Raw genomic sequence first — 26,419 nt, 5'->3', positions numbered from 1 at the left:
GACCAAGAACTACCTCAGCACGTATGAACTGAACTGAACTTTAAATTCGCATATGACAATTCATTATCCCCTAGACATCGATAGAGCTTGTTTATTATTGATTATTATTATATCCACACATTTAGGTTGAATTATTGCTAAAGTGTATTATCTGTATATTTGCATTGCTGATATTGATTCATATATTTTACTAATAAACACTATTTTGAAAATAGTACCAGACTCCAACGGATACTTCTAACTTTGCCGGTAAGACACTCAGTTACGGGGTACGTAATAGCTTGAAAATCTATAACTATTTCCAGGAAACTCTGCCATTTTATGTAGGAAGAACTGTCTTGCAGTATTTATCTAGACCTTACTTTTCAATATCCAATTAGCCACTCTGTACCTCTTCTGTTCCATGGAAAACTCATTGAGATTCCCGAGGCTTTTACTCTAGGCATCACACCAGCAAGGGCACTTTCCTGTAGATACTGGAATATGGAGAACACCACGAACAACTGGAGGCCTGAGATGGCCATGCATAGTCTGTGGTGGCATAGTTGCCATTTCTGATTGGCACACTAAATACGGACCAGCATCCCATCAAGTTTCCCTGCACCATCTCCAGTGCTCAGACTTTCTCCCTTTCACACGATGACCAGAACTGCATGAGCTCCAGCTGGGATCTGAACAATATTTGAAGAAGTTGAAGATAAACTTCTCATTAGTTGGGTCATTATAATCAATGTCTCGAATAATGTCCAGTCGTCTATGTGCCATTTTTACCACATTGAGAATGTTATTCACTGCGCATTAAAAGTTAGGAACAAATCTTTTCACATTACGACTTACTCTAGTTCCTGCAGTTGACATTGGAGCTTCACCAGCTCCTTAGACAGACGTGTCACCCCTGAATCTCCGATATTGTTATCACCCAGTGACAGAAGCTTCAGGGAGCAGTTTGTTTTGAGAGCGATAGCGAGGTCCTCACAGAACGAATCTGTGAGAGAAACATCCCATAATCTGAGGGCCAGAGACAAAGATGGAAATGAATACATTTCAGTATGTAAGAAGGTTTTAATTTCACTTCCAATACACTCCATATCTTATTGTAGACTGCATATTATTGATAGTAACACTGATCCACTCTATTGAATGTTATTAAATTTCAGACACATTGTAAATGTAAAATATGACCTCTCCTTCGACGATACTTACCGTAGTTTCTGTATTTTACACTCTGGGCTGATCAGAGGTCCAAATATCAGCTTCACCCCTGAATCACCCAAATTATTATAGTCCAGGGCAAGATCTGTCAGTGATGGGCTAGTAACTAGAACGGAGGCGAGATAGTCTGCACCAGTTGCTGTGAGACCGTTTCTACATAGCCTGCAGTTCAAAAAGAGCAAGTGCAACCCAATGCATATTTGTCAACATCATTCAATCTGAAGTCAAATTGTAAACAGATACATTCTACATTAGGCTTCAAGTTGTGAATACAAATTCTCAGTCTCGTACTTACCGCAGTTCCTATATTTTACAGTTATGGTTCCGCAGAGCCTCAGACAGCAGTTTGACTCCTGAATCCTCCAGCTTATTGTTATCCTGTTCCAGTTTGATCAAAGATTGATTTGCTCTGAGAATGCAGGCAAGATTCTTGGCACAGGAGGCTGTGAAACTATTGTTCTTCAGCCTTGTAACCAGGAGAATCGGAGTGAGAGCAGAAACGAATGAGTATAATAGAGCGGAGGATTGAGGGGTGGGGCGAGAGAGAGAGTGGGGTGGGAGATGGGGAGAGTTGGGGAGAGACAGAGAGAACATCAGTACACCATTCAATCTGTGTTCCTGATAATAAAGTTAATGTCATACAACAACAATTAGAAACAGTATCTACCATTCTCCACTACTTACCCCAGTTTCTGTATTTTACATTCCGAGTTATTCAGAACTCTTAACAGCTGTTTTACACCTGTATTTCCCAGTCTATTGTCTTTCATATCGAGGTCCATCAGTGAGCTGTTTTTAACGAGAGCAGAGGTGAGGATTGCTGTCTGAGAGTCTGTGATACCGTTATTGCCCAATCTAGCGTCGGTAATGAAAAGATGAAAGGGAGACTGAGACCTCAGAGGAAACGACTCAATATAGATCACCAGATTTTACCAGTAGTTATGTTAATTCTGTTCTGTTCAATATATAATCAGAGAATCAGACTTTCATAGCATGGCACTTAACGCAGTTTTTGTATTTTACAGCCCTGGTCAGTCAGAACTACAGAGATCAGTTTCACCGCTGAATCACCCTCACCCAATTCATTGTTTGCCAATCTGAAGGGAGAGAGAGAGCTGCGAGTCTCAAACTGAATTAGACCTGACCTGGAATGCCATTCTGCCATTTTGCCATTCTGACATTTCGAATAAACATTTCAAAGTAGTGAAGAAGTTCTCAGCCAATCTGTTCTTGCTCTAAGAATAAATCCCAATATGTTTTATCCCAGTTGTTTTCAAGGTTTCTTTAGTTACTCTATCTAAACTTATCTCTGTCCAGTTTTGCTTTGTGAATTATTTTGATGTTATAATGTAGTTCATATTTGTGATCCTGCATAGTTTACAATGCGCATGAAATCCCAGATTTCACAGAGGAAGGTCCACATTCCATAAAATTAAATATAATCTCGATCTGCCATGCGCAATATTCCAGTATGATCTCGATAAGAATGAAAAGCAGCTGGGAAACCCTTCCAGGCATTTTTCTGGACAGGCAGAAGTTCTGGAGATGCAATTTTTCAAAGTATCAATGCCCTTTATTAATGCCTTTCATTTCAAACCCAAATATTCTTGAGGAACTTCTGTAGCCCCTGTCTCAAGCAGAGCAATAATCAGCAAACAGATCATACCACTTTACAACTTCGCAGTTAATGTGTGGTGTGAGGGTAGCCAGAAAATTGGTCCGATTATGTCTCTATTCTCAGGATAATTGCTGCAGCCGGTATATTGGAACTATTTGCTGGCTGCTATAAACTTCAGGGTATCACCGACTGGACAATGAAGATTGTGGGTGTTGTGCCTGCACTTGGACTGCCCGGCCCAGAGAGGCAGAAGGTTAGAAATGGGTGAAGGGATGCAGGTGGTTGAGAAGTGCAAAGGACTGTGTCATTATTAAGTTAAGCTAACATCTGGCCACCTGAAGAAGCTCAGATCACCCACTGACAACAAAGCTGTGCTCAGATCTTTGGCAGTGAATGGAGATGTGGTTGCTCCCTGTGCAGCACATGGTGATAGTCACTGCCGTTGTCTAGGAGAAGAGATCAGTTACTGTTAGTCTTTGCTAATGACAAACTTTAGACATTTAGTCACCGGCAAACCGATCAAACAATGACACAGGGCTTACTATTTGTCTAAAGATTTTTAACATTAAATCTTTAATTTTCACTGTTAGAAAATCTAAATATTTAGAATTACCCCAGCTCTTGGCATCTGTGAAGATAGGGTGCCAGTCTTTGGAGTCCTTCACACTGAATATAGCAGTGATCTAGGTCGAGGTGCTTTACTGTATCACAGAACCCAATGACATGAGACAGGACGGCGCAGTCAATCGGTGTCAGTCGCAGTCCACTGAGTGAAAGTTTTTCCACAGATCCCAGTGAGTCCTGAGCCAGTACACGATTCTGAGACTCAAACAGATAGTGCAATGTGTTCAGGAGGCTCCTTTTACCATCTTCACTCTTTGTGTTGCCACTCAGACGTTTGATCTCCCTCTTCACAAAGTCAATTACCCGACGGGCTGTATCGGCAGGAAAAGGACCCAGAAACTCCTTCCAGCGCCAGGCTGACCCGGAGGAGAGACCAGCAACAAAACGGAGAAATACATCAAACCGCCCATCTGTCATTTTGTGGGCTTCAGTGGGGAATGTCAGGATATCCCCGGGATGTAGTTCCAGGAATTGTGCGACTGCAGCTAGAAACTCTTGAACGGTGAGGTGTGGGAATGTGTACACCACGCTGTGGGCAGAATCCTCTCTCTCCAAAAGCTCCATCAGGAACCCGGACAGGAACTGAGAAGGCTGCAGATTGTACTTATTCAAATCTTCATCTGTAAAAACAATCTTCCTCTCAGACACTCCCACGAAGGCCATCTGACCAACCCTGAGTAACACATCATGAACGTTCTCAATCTCACGACCATGGTTTTTCAGGATATTGTAAATATAGTAGGAGTACAGTTGGGTGATTGTCTTGGGAACTTGCTGAGGGTCCCTGTCTCTTTGCGTGAAGAAGGGGCCTAGTGCCAGAGCGAGGATCCAGCAGTAGGAGGGGTTGTAGCTCATTGTGTACAGGATCTCGTTCTCCTTCACGTGTTTGAAAACGGCTTCTGCCACCGCCTGATCATCAAAATGTCTGATGAAATATTCTTTCCGTTCCTCACCAACAAATCCCAGGATTTCCGCCCAGACACTAATCTCTGCCTTTTCTAATAAATGTAATGCAGTGGGGCGGGTGGTCACCAGCACTGAACACCCTGGGAGCAGCTTGTGCTGGATTAAATTGTACACGATGTCCGACACATGGCACCGGAATTCTGGGTCTGCACCGCGTCGTTGAGAGTCTGCGTCTCTTTGACTCTCAGTAAAATCAATTGCATCCTTTAGTTCATCCAAACCATCAAATATAAACAGCAATCCCTCTGGGTTCTTCCATACTTCTCCCAGACCATTCTCAAAGTAAGGATACTGTTTCAGAATCAGTTCCCTCAGGCTTATTTTACAGAGAATGGTGTTTAAATCCCTGAATTTGAAACTGAACACAAAATGGAAGTGTTGGTATATATTCCCGTTGGCCCAGTCATAAACAATCTTCTGAATCATTGTTGTTTTTCCGATCCCCGGGACACCGGCCACTGCTGCTGAATTCCCAGGTTTTACTCTGTTCACTGATGTCGGAGTCATGGAGTCAAATCCGAAGAATCTCTTTATTTGCTGCCAGTAAGTCACACTATGGGAAAAGCTGCTTTGAAGCAACTGATCGGAACGGATTTTTTCCAACTCTCCCCGAAGGTGTTTCTCTCTCCACTCCTCATGGTCTCGGCCTCTTGCCAGCAGCTCGTGTTCCACAAACCTCCGTTCTCGAACAGAAGAAATGACCGTCAGCTCAGCGTATCGATCAACAAGCTTGGAAACCTTCACCTTCTCCCTCAACAAAATCGTGTTCACTCTGAGCTCTTCAGTTTCTTCCTGCAGTGTTTTCTTATGTTTCTCATGAACATCTTCCATGTGAACAGAAAGAAAACTGACACAGTTAAATTCTCAACTTAATAGGGATACATGCAAAATTCAAATCACTAGAAAGTCAACAGTTAACTCAAAAGTGTCATGTTTGTTACTGCTCAAAGTGAAGTTCCACCAACACACAGCTGTTTGGCCTGTAGCCAATATGCAAAACTATTTTTAAAAATTGAATCTTCACAGCACAGTCTGCTGTGAAGGTGAACATGCCTCTACTACTCCACTGCAACTGCCTGCATTGACCAACTCAAGATCCTTTAATCTCCAAGTACTTTATTTTTAGGATAATGTTTGAAAATCCACATGATTAAGGGTCTCAGTCTGAAATTTCGACTGTTCACTTCCCTCTGTAGATGCTGCCTGGACACGTGAGCAATGCCGGAATCTATAATATCTTCATATTGACAGGCGACGTTTTGTCAAGTTAAAATATTTACTGGAAGAACTTATCAAAACAGTCACCACATGTGTAGAAGACAGCAGTATTAGCCTTTCAGATCACTGTCCTAATGAAGCCCTTAGAAAATCTGAATATCTTCAATTGCAGAGGAAAATGAGGTTTATAAAGAATGGGCAGCCACAATGCTAAATTAAACTCTGTCCCTTCTGCCTGTTCCATCCACATCCTCCCCTCCTTTCATTTTTTACGTGTCTAACAGTCCGTTAAGTGTTCCTGTCCACCACTTCTCCATCACCAACCCTGGCTAGACACTCCAGGTTCCGATCACTCTGTGTCCCGACACATCTCCTTCAGAGCATCCCCCTCTCACCTTAAACACATGCCTCCCGGCACTAATCATCTCAAACCTGTGGAACAAGATACTAGCTGTCAACTCTAGCTATCAGTGTCTTATAAACCTCTATCAGTTCCGCCCTCTGACCACACCAATCCAGAGAAAACGAGCCACGTTTATCTGAACTCTCCCTAGAGTTCATTCCAAGTAATCTAGGCAGCATCCTGTTGAACCAGATGGCCAGCTGGCAAGCAGTGGTAGAAGGCCTCTACTCTGCATCGCAAGACCTTTTCCCCGGTGTGATACAGCCACCCTGTCCTGGCCTTTGTTATGGAGACACTAGCTAACAAGATGCCACCATGCTCAAGCACACAGTTTGAGCCCTGATCTGAATATTGATCGTAATTATGTCCATATGAATTGTTGCCTTGCAGGAGGATGACTTTTGAATACCTGCTCACAGAGAAGTTCAACCTACGTGCTGTCACTGGTGAAGAATGCTACACCTACATTCTTGCCGAATCCGGAAATCTGCTTCGGCAAAACATATTCCTCGTTACACATTCCTCCAATCACAATAAATGTATGTTCTCTGGTATTAGCCATTGCCACCTGGGGAGAAAGGGTGATGGCTGTAGGTTCTAACTCTGCCTTTTATCACCTGTATGAAGTTGCCTCTCATCCTCCTTCACACAAAGGAGGGAAGTCCTAGATAGCTCCAGGATATGTAATCTAATATGGGCAGTATCCTGGCAAATCTCCTTTGAATTTTCTTTAAAGTTTCTGCATCTACCCAATAAGGAGTCAACCAGAATTGAACACAACCTTCTATGTGTGGCCCTACCAGAGTTTTAAACAGCCCCAATATTACGGCATCTCATTGCTCCTGAGCTCAATCACGATGGTGTCACGTGTGTAACGTGTGTGGGAGTTTCGCAGTACATCAGAACCATTGTAGGAGTTAATGAGGCTCAGCGGCTCATCAGGATCTGAACACTGGTCTATGGTTGTCACAGAATGTGCAAGGTGTTCAGGGCCCGTCAGCGCTAAACAGATGGATCGGTCAACATAATTCATCGTAACATTTTCAATATTTGGCAGAGAATCGATAATTAAAAATTTAAACTGCAAACAGCTGAGTGACTGGTGTTGAATTCCGCAATCATTCCTTCTGAATCAAACAATTTATTTTCTCTCTGTCTCCCAGACGGTTCAACCCTCGGAACAAGCATCTGAGGCTCACATTGATTCTGGCAAGTGAGCGGTGTCAGAAAGTGAAATCTCTTACCTTTTAACTGAGGTGGGAGTTCGGTTAACCCTTGACTGATGTTCATGTATTCCGGTATGTCAGCCCCTGTTTAAATCAATAAATTAAAATTGAATTATATTGCTCCAGCTACAATGTTTTTTATTGTCAATTTTGAGTTCAATGTGTTGTTTTACTGTACCGAGCTCCTGGATTTCCTTCAATATTCTGTCCAACTTCGGTAATTCATTTCGCATTTTCACAAATGCTTCCCACATCACCCTCCGGGCTCGGGAGCCTTTCCCCATCACCAGGCTGAAGAATACCTTCGAAGCCTCCGGCCGGGTTCGCTTCCCCACAAGTTCAGAAACTTTCTATAATTAACAAAAACAAATATATTGAGGAGCGTACTGACGAAGCACACGAGGAAGGTCACTGCCCAGTTATGGGATGTCTCGGCAGCCAAGGTACAGTCACTAGACGGGCTCGTCTCTCGTTCTGCGATCCTTGGATCAAGTGGTCAGCAGTAAAACAGGAAATGAAAATTAATAAAACTCTGAATTCACTAGTTGTAGCAGAGTGGGGAATGATCTATGCAGATTTAATGTGATCAGTTCCTGTGTCATTCAATATCCAACTTTATACAGATTTATCAATAAAGAAGCTTCAAGCTTGATAATTGTGGGGAATGCAAGATGGAAGCAATGCATTATTAATCTGCGAGGCCTTCACTGCAAAACCGAGGGAGGATGCCTCAGAAGGTTCTTCAAACAAGGCGAAATTGGACAGATTAGACGTACCTCAGTGATGTGAATTAAACTGGGCTGCTATTTGACATGAGGAAGGATATTAATCAGCCATTATCTTCATTATCTCCATTATCTTCCAAGATACTCAAAAACTTTCACAAAGTAGCATGAAACATTCTGATTGGCGGCAGCAGTCTCTCGAATGAGACAACGGATGTGGGGCTGGGGGAGGTGAGTGGGCTATTGCATATGATCGAAGTAAGTTGCAGAAACTTGTAAAATTAGTCACCTCCATCATGGGCACTAGCCTCTGTAGTATCCAAGACATCTTTAAGCAACAGTGCCTCAAGAAGTCAGCATCCATCATTACTAAACTCCATACTCAGAAAGTATGACCTGTTCTCATTTCTACCATCAGGAAGGAGGTACAGAAGTCAGAAGGCACAGATTCAGCACTTCAGGAACAGCTTCTTTTCCTCTGTCATCTCATTTCTAAATGGATATTGAACCTGTAAACTACCTCACTGCAATTTTTCTTTTCTTTGCACTACTAAGTTGAAATGGGTAGTGCAAAATATGAAAATTGCAGTGAGGTATGTGTTCAATAACTGTTTAGAAACATTGCATTGTACTGCTGTTGTAAATTTAACAAATTTCACGACATGTGCAAACCGATATGAAACCTGAAATTTGATTCTGATATCTGGTGAATGAAACTTTCATTAGCCAGCCATTATGTAACTGAAAAACAGAAAACCCCTTTTTTCACGTTATTCTAGGAGAGCAGAGATAAAACATGTGATTATATGCCTCTTGACTAATCTCACTGGCTTGGTGATTATTAGAAACTGATGAGAGAAGCAGGATTAATCTTCATTTGGAAAGACAGTTCGTGATCAAGTAGAGCCAACATGAACTGGTTCATGAGCAACATGGCAAAATGCTGGATGACCTCAGCAGGTACTGCAGGATCTCTGGAGGGAAATTAACAAATGACATTTGGGGCCGAGATCCTTCATCAGGACTGGAAAGGAAGGGATGAGAAGCCAGCATGAGAAACTGGGACCAAGCCCTCCTCTACTGCCACCATGAGGCCACGCTCAGGTTTTGGGAGCAACACCTCATATCTTGTCTGTGTAGCCTCTACCCTGATGGCAGAAAATTCACTTCTCTAACCTCCAATAATTTCTTCTCCTCCCCCTTTCTCCTTTTTAATTAGTCCTGATTATGGATCCTCAATCACTTGTTCTCTTCTCCTCGACTGTCCATCACTTCCATCTGCTGCTCCTCGTCCTTCCCTTTCTCACACGGCCCCTCTCCTATCAGCTTCCATCTTCTGCCATTTGTCTTTACCACCTATCACCTCCCCACCAACCTCCCCACAAACTTGTTTCAGCTATCATCCACCACAGTTTACGACTTCACCCCAGCACAATCTTCTTTTGATGGCTTCTTCACACTTCCTTTTCCTCAATTTCCCTCGGGATCACTAAAGTATGTCCGTCTGTTTCCCATCCTGATGATATCTCGGCCCAAAGCCACAAATGTGCATTCTCTTCCAGACTTCCTTCAGTATTCTGTTTGTGTTGCTCTGGATTTCCAGCATCTGTGGGCCCGTTGTGCTTACACTTGTCTATAAGACCATAATACATAGGAGCTGAATTAGACCATTCCATCATGGCTGACCCCAGATCCCACTCAATCCCATACACCTGCCTTCCCACCAGATCCTCCGATGCCCCAACCAATCAGGAATCTATCAACTTCCAATTTCAATATACCCATGGACGGCCTCCAGCGCAGACACTGGCAGAGCAATCCACAGATGCAGCACTCTTTGGGTAAAAACATTCCTCCTTACTTCTGTTTTAACAGGTCACACCTCAAATCTCGTTCTGGATTCTGCACCACAGAAAACATTCTCTCCACATCCACTTTATCCAGTACTTCCGAAGTTCTGTAGGTTCCAATGAGATCCCGATGCATTCTTCTAAATTCCAGTGAGTACAAGACCAGTGCTGCCAAATTCTCCTGATACTTTAACCTCTTTATCCCTGGAATCATCCTCGTGAACCTGCTCTGGCCTCTCTCCAATGGCAATACATCCCTTCTGTGATAAGGGGCTCAAAACAGTTGACAATACTCCGTGCCGCCTGATTGGTGTCTTATAAGGATTCAGCATTTTCTCCTTGTTTACTATATTCTAATCCCCTTCAGATAAATGCAAACATTGTATTTGCCTTCTTTACCACAGCCTCAACCTGTAAATTAACCTTCTGGGAGTCTTGCACGAGGGCCCCTAAGTCCCTTTGTAATTCTCATGTTTGAATCTTCTCCCGTTTTAGATAATAATAACTGTTGTTACTTTTACCAAAATAGATGATCATACATTTTCCAACACTGTATTCCATCTGCCATTTGTTGCCCATTCTTCCAATTTGTCTAAGTCTTGTTGTAAATGCATTGCTTCCTCAGCACTACCTGCCCCTTCACGTATCTTCAGATCATCCATAAACTTTGCCACAAGCCATCAATTCCACTAAATCACTGACAAACAATGTGAAAAGCAGCAGTCCCAATACTGACCCCCGATGAACACCACTAGTCACTGTCAGCCAACTCGAAAATGTCCCTTTCATTTCCACTTGCTGCCTCCTGGCTGTTAGCCATTCCTCTATCCATGCCAGTATATTTCTTGTAACACCTTATCAAATGCCTTCTGAAACTCTAAGCCAGTGACATCTACTGCCTCCCTTTTGTCCACTGTGCTTCACACTTCCTTGAAGAATCCTGAAAGAATTTTCAGGCAAAATTGTCCTTTACAGAAACCATATGACTTTGTTTTTAATCATTTGTCTCCAAGTCCCTCGAAACCTCATCCTTAATAATGGACTCCAACACTTTCCCAACTACTGAGGTAAGTCTAACTGGCCTGTAATCTCCTCTCTTTTCTCTTCCTCCCTTCTTTATCTTTGTATGACTATACTAATTGAGTATTTTTAAAGATGTAACTAAATCCTTTGCTTACGGTATTACGGTTGATGTGGTTTTTGTTGTGGGGAGGTTGGATCATTCCACTGAAATTTTCAGATGGATTCAGGTGGAATGGGTTCATACAGTGAACAAGGTAAACTGGTGCTATTAACTGCAAATTCTGTCTTCCAGGGTGCTAATGGTGAGCTGAGGTCATGGCATGTCAAGGGAATGTGAACACACCCTTGTTTATTGCAAATTGTCACCGCTAACAATGCATTTGCGCACAGCCCGGGCTGAGGGCTGTTTATATCTTGCCACATGTGCAGACGAGTCATAAACAGAACTTTGTTTAATAGACAGCCATCATCACCCCCACCCAGACACCCCACCTGGAGCCCCTGATGGCAGAACGATCACTGATTAAGCATCTGGAGAAGCTCGTGCCTCTCACACTACAGGAGGAACTGATACGGCGATGGTCAGGGCTGGGATGATCGTCAATTTTAGTTAACTGGGAAAAGACGGCCGTGATTCAACCTGTCTTGAGTCACCATCTGCAAGGTCTATCTTTTATTGAGGTTGAGTTGACTGACTGAACTTAAACAGCAGCTTTGTAGAACGATTGGATCTAATTTTTAACTCAGCTGTTCACCAGGCATGATACATTCCCACTGCTCACTTGCCACTGTGATAAGCATGTTATGTTTGGAAAGAATGGGTTTCCCTAACTCTACAGTTCAAAGGAAAGTTTATAATCAGAGCACATATATCTCATCACATACTACCTGAGATTCCCTTTTCTGCATATTTAACAAAGCTATAAAACCCTGACTATAACATGATAATGAAAGATCAGCCAGAAGCCAGTTCCCAGCAGCCCAGCTCAAAGTTTCCAGTGCTGATGCCAGATCTGTCAAAACAATGTTCAGAGATCAGTGTTAATATGACATCAAACAGCTGCAGACCTGGGAGAAGAGACAATTTGTTTTTTTTCCCATTGGATACCTTCAGTTCCGTGATGTTAGAACCAGCAGACATCACCACATTTTTCCCGCTCACCTCCTGCTCTTGATCACTGATGTGTCCTTCCAGTCTCAGCATTTCAGTGAGTTCTTCCACACGTTCTTCAATTGCCTGTTTCAGTCTTTCCCGGTAGAATTTTGACAGCTGAAACAGTTGTTCCTCATTCCACTGTGAGGTGTGCTTAGAGATTGTAGTCATAGGACCTGTGAATACGAAGGGTGAATTAAAACAAGAGCCATGACTGTTCCCTCGACATGAGCACCACATAGCCGGCCCAGTTGGCATTCGTTAACATTGGCCACTCCGGAGACTGCTCACCAAAATCTCAGCTCACAGTCTAGTTCTGAATCCAAAGATGCAGCAAAGACCAAATAAATTATTCTACTTCTCCCTCCATTGATGCCACTGCACCCCAGACTCAGAGCTGACACAATATTGCTCGTTCTCACATGCCAACTCTCCGATATCACCGGCCCAGCCTCCCCATCTCTGCTGTGCTGGGTGAGAAGCTGACAGTGATGCAGGTGGATACTTCCCTGGTGTCATCGATTATGGATTACCTGACTGGCAGACCACAGTACGTATGCTTGCAACACTGTGTGTCAGACAGAGCAATCAGCAGCACTGGGGCTCCACAGTGGACTGTCCTGTCTCCCTTTCTCTTCACCATCTACACCTCGGACTTCAACTACTGCACAGAGTCTTGCCATCTTCAGAAGTTTTCTGATGACTCTGCCATAGTTTGATGCATCAGCAAGGGAGATGAGGCTGAGTACAGGGCTACGGTGGGAAACTTCGTCACATGGTGTGAGCAGAATCATCTGCAGCTTAATGTGAAAAAGACTAAGGAGCTGGTGGTGGATCTGAGGAAGGCTAACGTACCGGTGACCCCTGTTTCCATCCAAGGGGTCAGTGTGGACATGGTGGAGGATTACAAATACCTGGGGATATGAATTGGCAATAAGCTGGACTGGTCAAAGAACACTGAGACTGTCTACAAGAAGGATCAGAACCGTCTCCACTTCCTGAGGAGACTGAGGCCCTTTAACATCTGCTGGATGATGCTGAGGATGTTCTGCGAGTCTGTGGTGGCCAGTGCTATCATGTTTGCTGTTGTGTGCTGGGGCAGCAGGCTGAGTGTAGCAGACATCAACAGAATCAACAAACTTATTCGTAAGCCCAGTGATGTTGTGGTGGTGGAACTGGACTCTCTGACGGTGGAGTCTGAAAAGAGGATGCTGTCCAAGTTGCATGCCATCTTGGACAATGTCTCCCATCCACTCCATAATGCACTGGTTAGGCACAGGAGTACATTCAGCCAAGAGACTCATTCCACCGAGATGCAACACTGATCGTCAAAGGAAATCATTCCTGCCTGTGGCCATCAAACTTTACAACTCCTCCCTCTGAGTGTCAGACACCCTGAGCCAATAGGCTGGTCCTGGACTTATTACCACTTGGCATAATTTACTTATTATTTAATTATTTATGGTTTTAAATTGCAATATTTTTACACTGTTCTTGATTGGTGCGATTGTAACAAAACCAAATTTCCCTCAGGATCAATAAAGTACGTCTGTCTGTCTGTCATTTTCTCATCCTTCCAAGCCCGTCCCTATGGATACTGGGCTTCCTCCTTTGGATACGGGATCACATCTGACCATCTGATCAGAAGTTATCAACGTTACAATTACACAGACAATAACTGCCTTACTTGCGCCACTGACATCTGATAAATTAGATTTAGTACTTACAATGCTCAATTACCAATACCACCATTAATAACTATTCCTCAGAAACTCACATCTATCAGAATAACTAAATATCTGTTTTAAAAATAGATAATTCTGTCCATAGACTGAGCAGAGGAGCAGGACATTCCACCTCAGTTGTTTTTCACACTAAACACTAACACTTACTTTCCCACCAGCTTCCATTTTTAGAATTGGTTTCAACTGCTGGTCTTTTCATTTCTCCCCGGAGCAGACATAGGACCGTAAGATACAGGAGCAAAATTACATCATGCGTAATGATGTCCATCGAGTCCTCTGCATTTTCTTCATGGCTCATCCAGTTTATTTCTCTCAGTTCCAAACTCCTGGGTTTTCCCTGTATCTTTTCCTGACACTATATTCCATCGTGATTTCTTTGCCCATTCTGCAAATCTGACTGTCGTTGTGAAGCTTCTCTACTATCTGAAAACTGCGTACCCCTCCACCTATCTTCATAATGTCTGCAGAGTCATCAGAAAACTTCAGAAGATGGCAAGACTCTGTGCAGTAGTTGAAGTCCGAGGTGTAGATGGTGAAGAGAAAGGGAGACAGGACAGTCCACTGTGGAGCCCCAGTGCTGCTGATTGCTCTGTCTGACACACAGTGTTGCAAGTGCACATCATCAAAACCAATGACATATAACACAAAAAAACAGTCCCAACACATAACCCTGTGTTACACCACTAGTCATCGGCAGCAGACGAGAAAAACCACCCTGTAATCCAACATTTTGCCACCTGACAATCAGCCACTGCGTTATACATGCCAGAATCTTTAACTGCAATAACATGGGCTCGTGGCTTATAAGCAACCTCTTTTGTGGCACCTTGTCAAAGGCCTTCTGAAAATCCAACACAACATCAACTACTTTCTCCATCCTGCTTTTTATTACTTCAAAGAATTCCACCAGTCACGATTTTCCCTTAAGGAAACCAGGCTGACTACAGCCTATTTTATCATATGCCTCCTAGTACCCTGAGACCTCAAGCTTAACAATCAACTCCAACATCGTCCCAAACTCTAACGTCAGACTAACTGGCCGATTCTTCCAGCTAATCTCATTGCTCTCATGCTCCAACTAACGTGTCTAACCTGCCATTCACAGCCATTTCATTCTGAGTGGTCTCCTGTTTTAATAAAACAATAAGATATTGGAGCATTTGGCCCATCAGCTCTGCTCTGGCATTTCATTATGGCTGATCTATTTTCCCTCAGCTCCAATCTCCTGCCTTCTCCTCATATCTTTTCAAAAATTAGACAGACCAGCTAATGACAACTACTCAAATGTTCCTGTTCCCCCTGTAGCTGTAATTGTGCTCTACCCTTCCCTCAGTTCAGGTTATTTATCTTCACTGTAAAAATGCGTTTTTGCAAGCCAGATGCTGCTCAGTTGTCAGGAGGCACAATAATATTTGCAAAACATTAGTAACACACCCTTCTCCGTCCTTGTTGATATCTCAAGATCCTCTCTCATCTTTGCAACATCATCCATGATGGAGATCAGCGTTCCAATTCCGGGTGCTCTGTAATGGATGGAATATTAAGAGGATGATAAGGAAATTATTATGAGAAGAAAAGCATTGTCCTGAAAACTCCTACGCTCATTTCATCTACTCTTTGCCCATTCAAACACTTTCAAATCCCCTGGAGCACAGCCCTAGTGGGCTACACACTGTCCAATCTCCTGGGATCCATCCTTTCTGGATCACAATCTAGCTGATCACAGATTGTCTGACCTCACCCACACCCCTCCCATCCCAGAGCCCATGCAAGTCTCCAGAGGAATATTCTCCTCACATCATGCAGAAAGAATCATAGGCCCAGCTCCTGATCTCAACGGCTCCTATAGTATGTAAACAATTCAAATACATCACCTTTCATACTTGTTGTTTTTAAAATGTAACCTATTTCAGCGATTGCCTCCCCGCTCCCCCCACCTCGTCATGCATTGGAGTATAAATGTAAAAACACTGAGGCAGTGGTAAGTTAATCCGCATCATTCACCCACACAACCTTCAGAAAGCTTGTATGGAATTTCCCTCCACAACTTGTTTTCCCATTTCTTCCCATCAGGTCTACACTTTCCTCTGGAGACGTGCAGGCACGTCCCTGTCTCAACCCGGATGATAGTGTTATTCTGCCTATGTAACCCCACAATTGTTAACAACTCATCTATCCAGCCGATCTCAACTGGCTGCCTGAGTTTTCACTCTCCTTCCCTAAAGTTTATCCTGCAGCCTGCTCTGTTCAGTTTCTGTTCCCTCTTGTTTTGTGGCTGTGTGGCTTGTTATGTTACACTCTAGTATTAAAGTTATAATTCACCGCTAATCGTCTCTGCTGCCCTTCTTTTGGGTCAGGCTTCCTCTATGTTTCCTCACCCTTGCTACAAACTGGGATATTTTACTTCCCCCAAAAAATGTCATTGTTTTAAATGAGATCTATGCCTGAGCCTTTGCGTACCTGCCACGGAAGATAGCTCCACAGTATCTCTATCATCTGAGTGAAGAAATTTCTCCTCATTTTGTTGCTAAAACGCTCACAGGCTGTTCAGTGTCTGACTTGCAACTGGACTGCCCAGCGAAGCATTCAGCAGATGTGCTCCAGTGCGGGACTTCAAAATGTATAAACATTTTAATGAGGCCCCTTTCAGCTTCTAAACATTCAGCCCATTTAATCTCTCACAATACACTGACGCGACTTCCGGTAATTAAACTCCAATTTTTTCATTACATCATCTTCTGATCTGCAGGGTATTGTCTTTTTGAGAAAATAATATCAGAATTCACTCCACACTTGAGATGTGATCTGATTGAAAGCTCTCTATGATTGAACCCTCATTGCCTGCAGTATTTGCAAGTGTTGTGTGCACTGGAACACTCAGGTCCATTCTGGCAAGATCGTTACCTGGTCCTTTGCCATTTCAATAAGCATTCAAAAGTTCTGTTCCTCAATTGTCTTCCTGTCAATCAAGATTTTGCTCACTCAGATGATGTCCCAATACCTAATGGCACTGTAGCAATTGTGGTGAAAAATTAAACAACCAACATGTTTTGGGAAGACATATGGAGAATGTGTAAACCCAAATGAAGAATGTGAAAAGATCACACCAAAGGTACTGGGAGGTCAGTGTCAGTCAAGATTTTAGTCACTCAGATTACATCCCAATATATTTAATTACAACAGAGAAAACCACAGTCCTTGCAGCAGCTCGTCGTGACTACCAATGCCTAACAGCAATGTAGCAACCGGTGGTGAAACATCAACCTACCCATGGATTTCCGGAAGAAGTTAGAATCAATTACCAGCTGGAAGTCCACGTCACCACTTTGAGAACGTGAGGAAATACAATGAGTGCTTCACCTTCACAGGTCCGTGTCACAGCATTCTCATGCTGTTGCTTTACCATATTGTTAATTGTCTCATTCCCAACCTTTTAAATTGGAATGTCGTTAGATTTGCTACTCTCAGACATAAGGCAGAACCATGTTTGGGAGCAGAGCACCATGTCTGCAATGATGTCAATACAATCCATGATAATCCAAAACACTGATGACCACATATAATTCTCCCCGGCACCACCAGATTCTTCGGTATTTCAAGCCTTCCACCTTGAAATTATTCAATGACTCCAACTCTACAGCAGTTTGTGGTAGATAATTCTCAACACCCTTATTCTACAGCCACTCAGTAATCTGCTCCAACTTCCCACTTCCCTACACAACCATGTACAACATGGTCGGTAAATCAGAGAGTAGTCACTTTGAACTGGCATTTTATAACATCATTCCGTGTTCTCTAGGTTACACCAGCAGGTTTTCACTGCTCTATCCATTTATGTCCTAGGTAACCATTTGGACTGCAATCGCAGCTTCTGAATGTCCTGCAGCCGCTCACTATCCTGGACCCATGGAGACAACATTGCCTCTTGGAGCAGTGTCTATCGGCAAAGAAACACTTGTCCTCTGACTTGTTAGGGAATTCAAAAATCGGACCCAAATGTTACTGTTCGGTTGATCACCCCACAATTCAGGAGGAATTTCAGTCTGCCTTCCTATCTCAACTTCCAGTTTGTCCACTTGGACTCATATAACAGAGCCAGACTTTCGAATCAGCTCATTGAGCCTGTTTCATGCCATTGCCTCAGCACATCACCACATAGAAAACTGTACTGTCAACACCAGACTGATAGAATATGTGAAGGAGGGACCTGCACACTCCAAAGGACCTCAGTCTCCAGAGGAAGGAGAGGTGTCTCTAGCTCTCCTCGTACTCAGCCTCTGTGTTGGTGATCCACTCAAGCCTGTCATTCAGGTGCACCCCAGGTAGTGGTAGATCCTCACCACATCCACGTCCTCACCACCAACAGTAACAGGGAGCAGTGCAGGCTTAGTCTTCCTGAAGTCTATCACCATTTCCTTTGTTTTACTGATGATACAGCTTGCACCATTTGACAAAGTCCTCCACCAGGGCCCTGTACTCATCCTACCATCTTCCCTTTATCCACCTATTGCTGAGACATCAGAGAATGTCTGCAGATGACATGGCTCAGTGTTGTATGTAAGGTCTGAGCTAGGTACAGGGTAAACAGGATAGTCCAATATAGTCCCCCGTGGGGTACAGTGCTGCTCATAGCCACGTCTGAATCACAGCTCTCAAGCTGCAGAAACTGCCATCTGCCAGTCAGGTAGACCCACCATACTCCAATGGAGCATCAAATGGTCAAATGGCCACATCATTGTGCTTACGTATATTATGCTCACTGTATGAGGATTATGATGGAACAGTAACTATGTGCCTTGACAGAGCTAATCTTGACCACAGTGCAGGTAACGATACATAGCATTGTCATGTACCCTCCCTATACTGGTGATAATGAAGGACAAGTAATTAAATAATATGCTGGCGGCTGTCCTTTCAAGAAGGGAACCTCCTCTCCAAATATCCATCAAGAAACCCCGGCATTGGAGATGATTTATATGGTCCTCCGAGAAATGGCTTAGTTTTACATTTAATACAAGGGTATTTAGAAACAGGAAATGAGGCTGATCTTGCACACAATGCCACATTGCACAAATGTATAAATGAAACAAATTCCCGGCTGCTGCCACCCTCCTGGGCCCCGGTCTCAGTAATCTCAGAAACTGAGATCAGTGCAGAGGGGTGAACCAACCTCCTGCCACTGGAAGCACAGGTGTGTGGAGATGGTCTGGGCTGCACTGTCCTTAAAAATCTGTATCTCTGGCTCAATGTTCAGAACTGCAATAGAAGGGGGACAATTTCATTAATCTTCCCAACAGCAGTGGGTGCGGGAGGAATATATACTAAGCAGCTTTGTTAATTATAATCGTGGAAGAACACTGCTAATTCAGTTAAGAATCAATATGTCACATATCCATTGTCCATTTGATAATTTAGTAATTTCTGAGCATTATTGTTCAATTACTGTTCAGTGTCTTGATAGTGTGAGTGGACAGTGATTGAGATGAACACGGTGGATGACTTCTGTCAGTATATTACTTGGTGTGTACCCTCCTGATTCTGAACCCAGAAAGTCAACATTATGGTTGCAGAGGTAAATTAGCAAGCACTGAGGAAATTTCAGTTCCGTTTGATAAACATTAACCAAGCTCACATCTACCTCCTAGGCTCAGTGATTGCTTGGAATCAAGCTGTTCACTGCAACTTGGACTTTTGAAGTAAATTTTGCAATTTACTCACTTTTCTAAACACAAAGTACACTGCAGATGCTGTGGTCAAATCAACACGTACAAACAAGTTGGATGAACTCAGCAGGACAGGCAGCATCTGTTGAAATGAGCTGTCAACATTTCCTATCCGATCCCTTCCCAGCTTCCCCTCCCCCACCCCTTGATCTTTCCTCTGATTGGTTTTCCACCCTCCTCCCACCTTCTTTATGGGGCCCCTGCTCCCTCCTTCTTCAGTCCTGACGAAGGGTCTCGGCCCGAAACATTGTCTGCTCATTTCAACGGATACTGCCCGACCTGCTGAGTTCATCCAGCAAGTTTGTATGTGTTCACTTTTCTTATGTCCATGTCCAGTAACACTGACTATGTTTCGCTTGGCCCTTCTATCTGTGCTTCAGAGGAAGTGCAGCGAGCTCAGGCCCGATACGATATTAAGCCTCAGTCACATTATACGACACAACACAGCTCGTTTATTACCCACAGCAAACTCCAGTTGATAGGGGCAGGAGTTTCTGTAACATCACTGGCCGCCAGACACTAATATAACACGCACTGCTTGCTAAGTATTCAATTGTTTTTCTCTTGTTATTTTCCACAGATAGTGATTGTACATGTTTACTTTGTATCTGTGCTGAACTTGGCAACAAGAACGTGATGAAGCAAGTCTGCTCCTGATTATTCCATTTAAGGAATGTTGTTCAGCAGGCCCATGAACTTGCTCTCCTGAGACAAACTTCAAGGTAACAACTGCAGTTCTACAACAGGCTAAATCTGTCCTCTAGCTGACAAGAGTAATGTTCACATTTCAGTTTGTGTATCTCAGTGCTAGTTCTTTCCTTGATGATGCATTTGATTTCGTTATTGTTTTACAAATCTCTCAACTCGTTGAAGATGTTTATTTTTTATAAACTCTGAAAATTCGAACAAGTATTTGCTGTTCAAGATAAATGAATGTAAAGAACATGAGTGGCATCATCCCACAACACAGTCCCCTTTGATGAGGCAAGTTGATTGTTTTTCTGTTTCCTTGTTCCTAGTGAAATAGCTTGGTCTACATCATTCAGTGTAAGTATCCTGTCTTTAAAAAAGAACCACATATTCGAATCTGGATGCAACATATCGATGCAGCTACAGAGAAGGCAAGTCAGTGGCTATATTTCATTCAGAGCTTGAAATTTGGTTTATCACCCAAAACACACGAAAACTTCTACAAATGCACCGTGAAGAGCATGCTGCACCACTGGCTGCTATGGGGGGGGGGGGGGGTGGGTACACTGCACAGGATGAAAATAAGTTGCAGATACTTGTAAGTTTAATCAGCTCTATCATGGGCACTAGCCTCCATAGTATTAAGGAAACTTGTCACCCAGGACCTGTCTCTTTCACATTCTTGTCATCAGGAAGAAAGTACTGATTCTGAAGGCACACATTCAGTGATTCAGGAACAGTTTCTTCCCCTCTGCCTATCCCCTCCACCACCCCCTCGATCTTTCTTCTGATTGGTTTTACACCTGGCTCCTCCCATACTCCCCTCACCTTCTTTATAGGGCCCCTGCCCCCTCCTGACGAAGGGTCTCGGCCCAAAATGTTGACTGCTCATTTCAATCGATGCTGCCCGACCTGCTGAGTTCACCCAGCTTGTTTGTACATGTTCTTCCCTTCTACTATCCAATTCCCGAATGGCACTGAGCCTCACTACATTTTAATTTGTTTTTTTTTAAGCTACAGATTTATCAACTGAACTATTTAATAGACATACATAGACTGACTGGAATCCAGTATTTTTCTTGTTTATTGGAAGGTACTATAATGGACATCATATATAAGTGTTTGGGGAAACAGGGACTAATTGGGGATACTCAACATGGCTTTGCCTGTAGCAGATCACATCCAGTGAATTTTATAGGTGTTTTTGAAGCTGTTACCAAGCAGTTTGATGAAGGAGAAGCTGAAAGTTGTCTGTATGATCTACGACAAAATACTCCATGGAAGTTGGCCCAAAAGGGATACGTTATTTGGCATTCAGGATGAAGCAGTCCACTGGATTCAATGTGGGCTTAGTGGGAAGAGCCAGCAAATAGTGCCAGTCATTAGTCCCATGTTCTGCAGGCATCGGTGCTGGGTCTGTTGTTGTTTAGCACCTATTTGAATGATGAAATAGTAACAGGGCAAACAGAATCAAAAACCTGCGGATGACATCAAGATTATGGGTGGAGTGGACAGTGCAGAAACCAACCAAGGCTTGTAAACTGATCTGAACCAGCTGGGAAAATGGGCTTAAAAATAACTAGTGGAGTTTCACATAGACAATTGCAAGGTGCGGCATTTTGACAAGACAAGCCAGGCTAAAACTTACACAGTGAGTGTTAGGGGACTGAGGTCTGCGATAGAACAAAGGGACCTAGGAATGCCGATACACACCGACATGGTGCCAAAAGAAATGTTGAGGTTTTCCACGGTGGGAATTAACTGTTCATTCTAATGGTTGCAGTTAGTTACGAAGGTATTGAAAGAAGAAAATTACAAGCATGGATTTTTGTTCTGTCCTATCTTTCTTTTTGTTCAGTGTTTCTTTATGCGTTTTTCCATGAAACAGTTGCACAGAGAGACCCAGATTCCACACTGGCCATGTGGAAACCAGGTTAAAGTAATGGAAATTTATACACCTCTATTCCAGATATCAGATGCCCTCATTTCAGAGGGGAATTGCTCATGGGTAGACAGTTAAATAAGGAATTTTAAGAAAATAATCGGGAAGATTGTAATTTTGGGGAGCAATCTTAAAAGCTGCTTTTACTCACAAGACTGCCTTCTTTTTACAGAACATAAAATATGTTACTCAGGACTTCAGATGTAGTGATTTTTAACCATATAACCATTTAACAATTACAGCACAGAAACAGACCATTTCTGCCCTTCTAGCCCGTGCCAAACGCTTACTCTCACCGAGTCCCACTGGTCCGCACTCAGCCCATAACCCTCCATTTCTTTCCTGTCTATATACCTATCCAATTTGACTTTAAATGACAATACTGAACTTCTACTGGAAGCTCGTTCTACACAGCTACCACTCTCTGAGTAAAGAAATTCCCCCTCGAGTTACCCTTAAACTTTTGCCCCTACTCTCAACTCATGCCCTCTTGTTTGAATCTCCCCTACTCTGAATGGAAAAAGACTATCCACTTCAACTCTATCTATCTATCCCCCTCATAAATTTTAAATACCTCTCTCAAGTACCCCCTCAAACTTCTACGCTCTCAAGAATAAAGATCTAACTTGTTCAATCTTGCCCTGTAACTTAGGTGCTGAAACCCAGGTAACATTCTAGTAAATCTTCTCTGTACTCTCTCTATTTTGTTGACATCCGTCCTTTAATTCAGTGACCAGAACTGTACACAATACTCTAAATTCGGTCTTACCAATGCCTTGTACAACTTTAACATTGCATCCCAACTCCTATACTCAATGCTCTGATTTATAAAGGCCAGCATACCAAAAGCCAGCATACAGGGCCTTGGTGAGACCACAGCTGGAGTATTGTGTGCAATTTTGGTCCCCTAATCTGAGGAACGATATTCTTGCCATAGAGGGAGTACAAGGAAGGTTCACCAGATTGATTCCTGGGATGGCAGGAATTTTATATGAAGAAAGACTGGATCAACTAGGCTTATACTCACTGGAATTTAGAAAATTGAGGGGGGATCTTATTGAAACGTATAAAATTCTAAAGGGATTGGACAGGCTAGATGCAGGAAGATTCTTTCCAATGTTGGGGGAGTCCAGAATGAGGAGTCACAGTTTAAGGATAAAGGGGAAGCCTTTTAGGACCGAGGAGATGTGGAAAAACTTCTTCACACAGAGAGTTGTGAATATGTGGAATTCTCTGCCACAGGAAACTGTTGAGGCCAGCTCATTGGCAATATTTAAGAGGGTGTTAAATATGATCCTTGTGGCTAAAGGGATCGGGGTATGGAGAGAAAGCAGGTACAGGGTTCTGAGTTGGATGATCAGCCATGATTATACTGAATGGCGGTGCAGACTCGAAGGGCCGAATGGCCTACTCGTGCACCTATTTTCTATGTTTCTATGTTACCCTGAGGTAAGTGAAATGATACCAGAGTCCAGGGTAACACAGAGGGGTTGGGATTAGTGTTAGAAGATGTGAGCTAATTTGTCACTTTGGTACAGGATACCAGCTCCTACAGGTAGTTTTAAAATCAAACCAAAATAATGGTGCTCGCCTACAATGAGACAGTTATTTACTCACCTTCTTGGAAGGCAACAAAGGAGGACAGATTTTAAAACTGTCCAAGATAGAAGGAAACGGGGACTATTAGAATGAGTGGGATCAGGTTATCACTCAGGTATACTCACTGTCAATACCTTAAGTATAGCCGAATTTTAGAGGTAGATACAGTCTGTTCAGTAGAAAATACAGGATATTACTGGAGAAGGTTACCAGATTAATCAAATTTTTGTGATGTATCCCAGGTGACTCTAGATGCAGTGAAGCCCCTTCAAGCTAGAACATACCTGATTATTGACCATACAGACTCAACTATAAAGGAAACACAGAAGACTGAGATTTCTGCCACACAGTCTGCATGATTAATAGCAGATTTATTACAACTTGATCCATATCAAGTATCAAACTGGGTATCAGGCAGGCAGATAAAAGAATGGCTTGAAGACAAGGTACCCTTATGTCACATTACAAGTCTTACACTAACCCATAATGCATGGCATGCGGCCAAATGGCTAAGGCGTTGGACTAGTGATCTGAAGGTCATGAGTTTGATCCCCAGCCGAGGCAGTGTGTTGTTTCCTTGAGCAAGGCACTTAACCACACTTTGCTGCAGTCTAGCCAACTGAAAATGGGTACCAGCAAAATGCTGGGGTTAACCTCGCAGTAGACTGGCGTCCTCTCGGGCGGGAAGTCACGTACTCTCAGTTACTTCATGCCACAGAAACCGGCATTATCACCGGCCTGATGAGCCTAAATGGCTCGGGACAGACTTTACCTTTTTAACTAACTAACCAATAGTACACTGGGTACGGATGGTGATGGTAAAGAGAGGTTTCATGTTGCTGCGGAGTTCCACACTCTACAACAGGGGAATAATGTAACCTGCCCTTTGAAAAGGATTGACATTGTTGTCAAGTGACATGTGAACACTTGCAGGTTCAATACTAATGAGAATTGTTTATTTTCTGTTTCGTCTGTGAATAATTAAGTCTTTATGCCATATGCATTGGTGGGACATGCATATTGCGTATCAACAGCAGGCTTGAGTCTTCCAAGGGCTGGAAACGGTGTACTCTGAAGTAAATTTTACGTGTGTCTGTATATAATGTGACCGTTCACACCTGGGTGTCCATGTGTAGTCAAACAGAATGAGTGAAGGATAGTGAATCTGAGATTAACGTCCTTGTATGAAGAGGAGGGAGACGTTGGCCAGACGGAACTACAAGAGTAAACCCTACATCAGACTGCTTTTTTGACGATTACAGCTTCACGTTCAACACAAACATTCACTCAGTTCTAATCGACAAGCTGCAAAAACCTGATCTCTTGTTCCTCTCTCTGAAACTGGATGATTGACTTCCTCACTGGGAGACCACTGTTCGTGCCGATTGGAAATAGCTTCTCCTCCTACCGGACGGTCCACACAGATCTGTCGGATCTGTGCCTCATTGCCTTGCCGAAACGGCCCAAGGCAGAAACTCCTACAAGTGGAACTGCGCCCGGAAAGTACAATTTCTCCGTTTTAAAGTGCTCTTTCCGTTCGGTGAATTGAACTGGGGACACTGCCCGATATCAGACCAGCAACACTCCGCGACAGTCGCAAATACTCACCGGTGAGCCGGGAGCCTCTCTCGACTGGTGAAAACTTTCCCCAAACTCCGGACGGAAGGAAACTCCGCCCACCGGCGATAAGCGCATGCGCAGCATGAAACCTGCGATAATCTGCTTCTCGGCGCAACAGATGCGGTTTCACTGGCTCTTCACTCAACCGTGGAGCATCTGGACAGCAAAGGTACAAACATCAGGATGCTCTTTATCGACGGCAGCTCAGCATTCAATGCTACCATCCCCTCAAACCTAATCAATAGACAATAGGTGCGGGAGTAGGCCATTCGGCTCTTCTAGCCAGCACCGCCATTCACTGCGATCATGGCTGATCATACACAATCAGTACCCCGTTCCTGCCCTCTCCCCATATCCCTTGATCCCGCTATCTATAAGAGCTCTATCTAACTCTCTCTTGAATGCCTCCAGAGACTTGTACTCCACAATACGTTTCAAACTTGGTCTCAATATCCCCTTCAGCAACTGGACACTCCGGCTGTTGCGTTGCAGACGCCAGTCAGTTTTATATCGATTGTTATTGCTATTAGTTAATCATTGCACGATTTCAGTTATCGAAAAGTAACTGATCATGTAGGGGTCCTTTAGAACATATGTTCTGAGATGGTTTCAGTAGTGAGAGAGACATTTTAAAATTAAGGGGCAAATCAGTTAAAATCGAGGTGTGCAGAAGTCTCTTCTCTCAAAGGAGTCCTGAATCTCTGGAATCCTCTGCTCCTACTTGTGGTGGGGACCCGCTCATTATGGTGCAGATCCACAAAAGTTTGTTCCCAGTCAGTTCAGATTGGCAACAACATCTCCTCCACAACCTCATCAGCACAGGTCACTATGAGACTGTGTGTTTAACCCCCTGCTTTACACCTCTAACTGTGTGGCTAAGCGGAGCTCCAATTAAATATTCAAGTTTGCTGACAACAGCACTGCTGTAGGTGACACATCTGCATTTAGGAAGGAAATTGAAAACCTGTCCAAGTGTTGCTACAATAACAACTTCTCACTCAACGTCGGCAAGACCAGGAGCTGATTATTGACTTCAGAAGGAGGAACCCAGACGTCCATGAGCCAGTCCTCATCGGGGGATC

The 26,419-nt window shown here is 43.4% G+C and overlaps 1 protein-coding gene across 1 annotated transcript; it reads right to left on the bottom strand.

The window, feature by feature from the left end:
• Positions 1 to 843: 843 nt before the first annotated feature.
• Positions 844 to 25,365, bottom strand: LOC132389202 (NACHT, LRR and PYD domains-containing protein 3-like). The gene is made up of 10 exons (XM_059961661.1): positions 25,326 to 25,365; positions 15,198 to 15,286; positions 12,028 to 12,194; positions 7,446 to 7,617; positions 7,286 to 7,351; positions 4,498 to 5,244; positions 3,444 to 3,864; positions 1,897 to 2,067; positions 1,508 to 1,678; positions 844 to 1,374 (listed from the first exon to the last, which is right to left on the bottom strand). Exons 2-9 carry the CDS (start codon positions 15,253 to 15,255, stop codon positions 1,516 to 1,518), a joined length of 1,965 nt encoding a protein of 654 aa, XP_059817644.1. The 5' UTR covers positions 15,256 to 15,286; positions 25,326 to 25,365; the 3' UTR covers positions 844 to 1,374; positions 1,508 to 1,515.
• Positions 25,366 to 26,419: the final 1,054 nt, after the last annotated feature.

This window comes from Hypanus sabinus, unplaced genomic scaffold, assembly GCF_030144855.1.
Source record: "Hypanus sabinus isolate sHypSab1 unplaced genomic scaffold, sHypSab1.hap1 scaffold_498, whole genome shotgun sequence".
Taxonomy (NCBI): Eukaryota; Metazoa; Chordata; class Chondrichthyes; order Myliobatiformes; family Dasyatidae; genus Hypanus; species Hypanus sabinus.
Note: the sequence above shows the minus strand (reverse complement) of the source record. Positions and strands in the feature narration are given on the sequence as shown.

Coding starts and splice junctions, on each gene's coding strand:
- LOC132389202 (XM_059961661.1), bottom strand. CDS start 15,255: ATGGATGATGTTGCAAAGATGAGAGAGGATCTTGAGATATCAACAAGG. Junction 5,245..7,285: donor ACTCCCACCTCAGTTAAAAG/GTAAGAGATTTC, acceptor TTCACATGGAAG/ATGTTCATGAGAAACATAAG. Junction 1,679..1,896: donor TGTAAAATACAGAAACTGGG/GTAAGTAGTGGA, acceptor CCTGGTTACAAG/GCTGAAGAACAATAGTTTCA.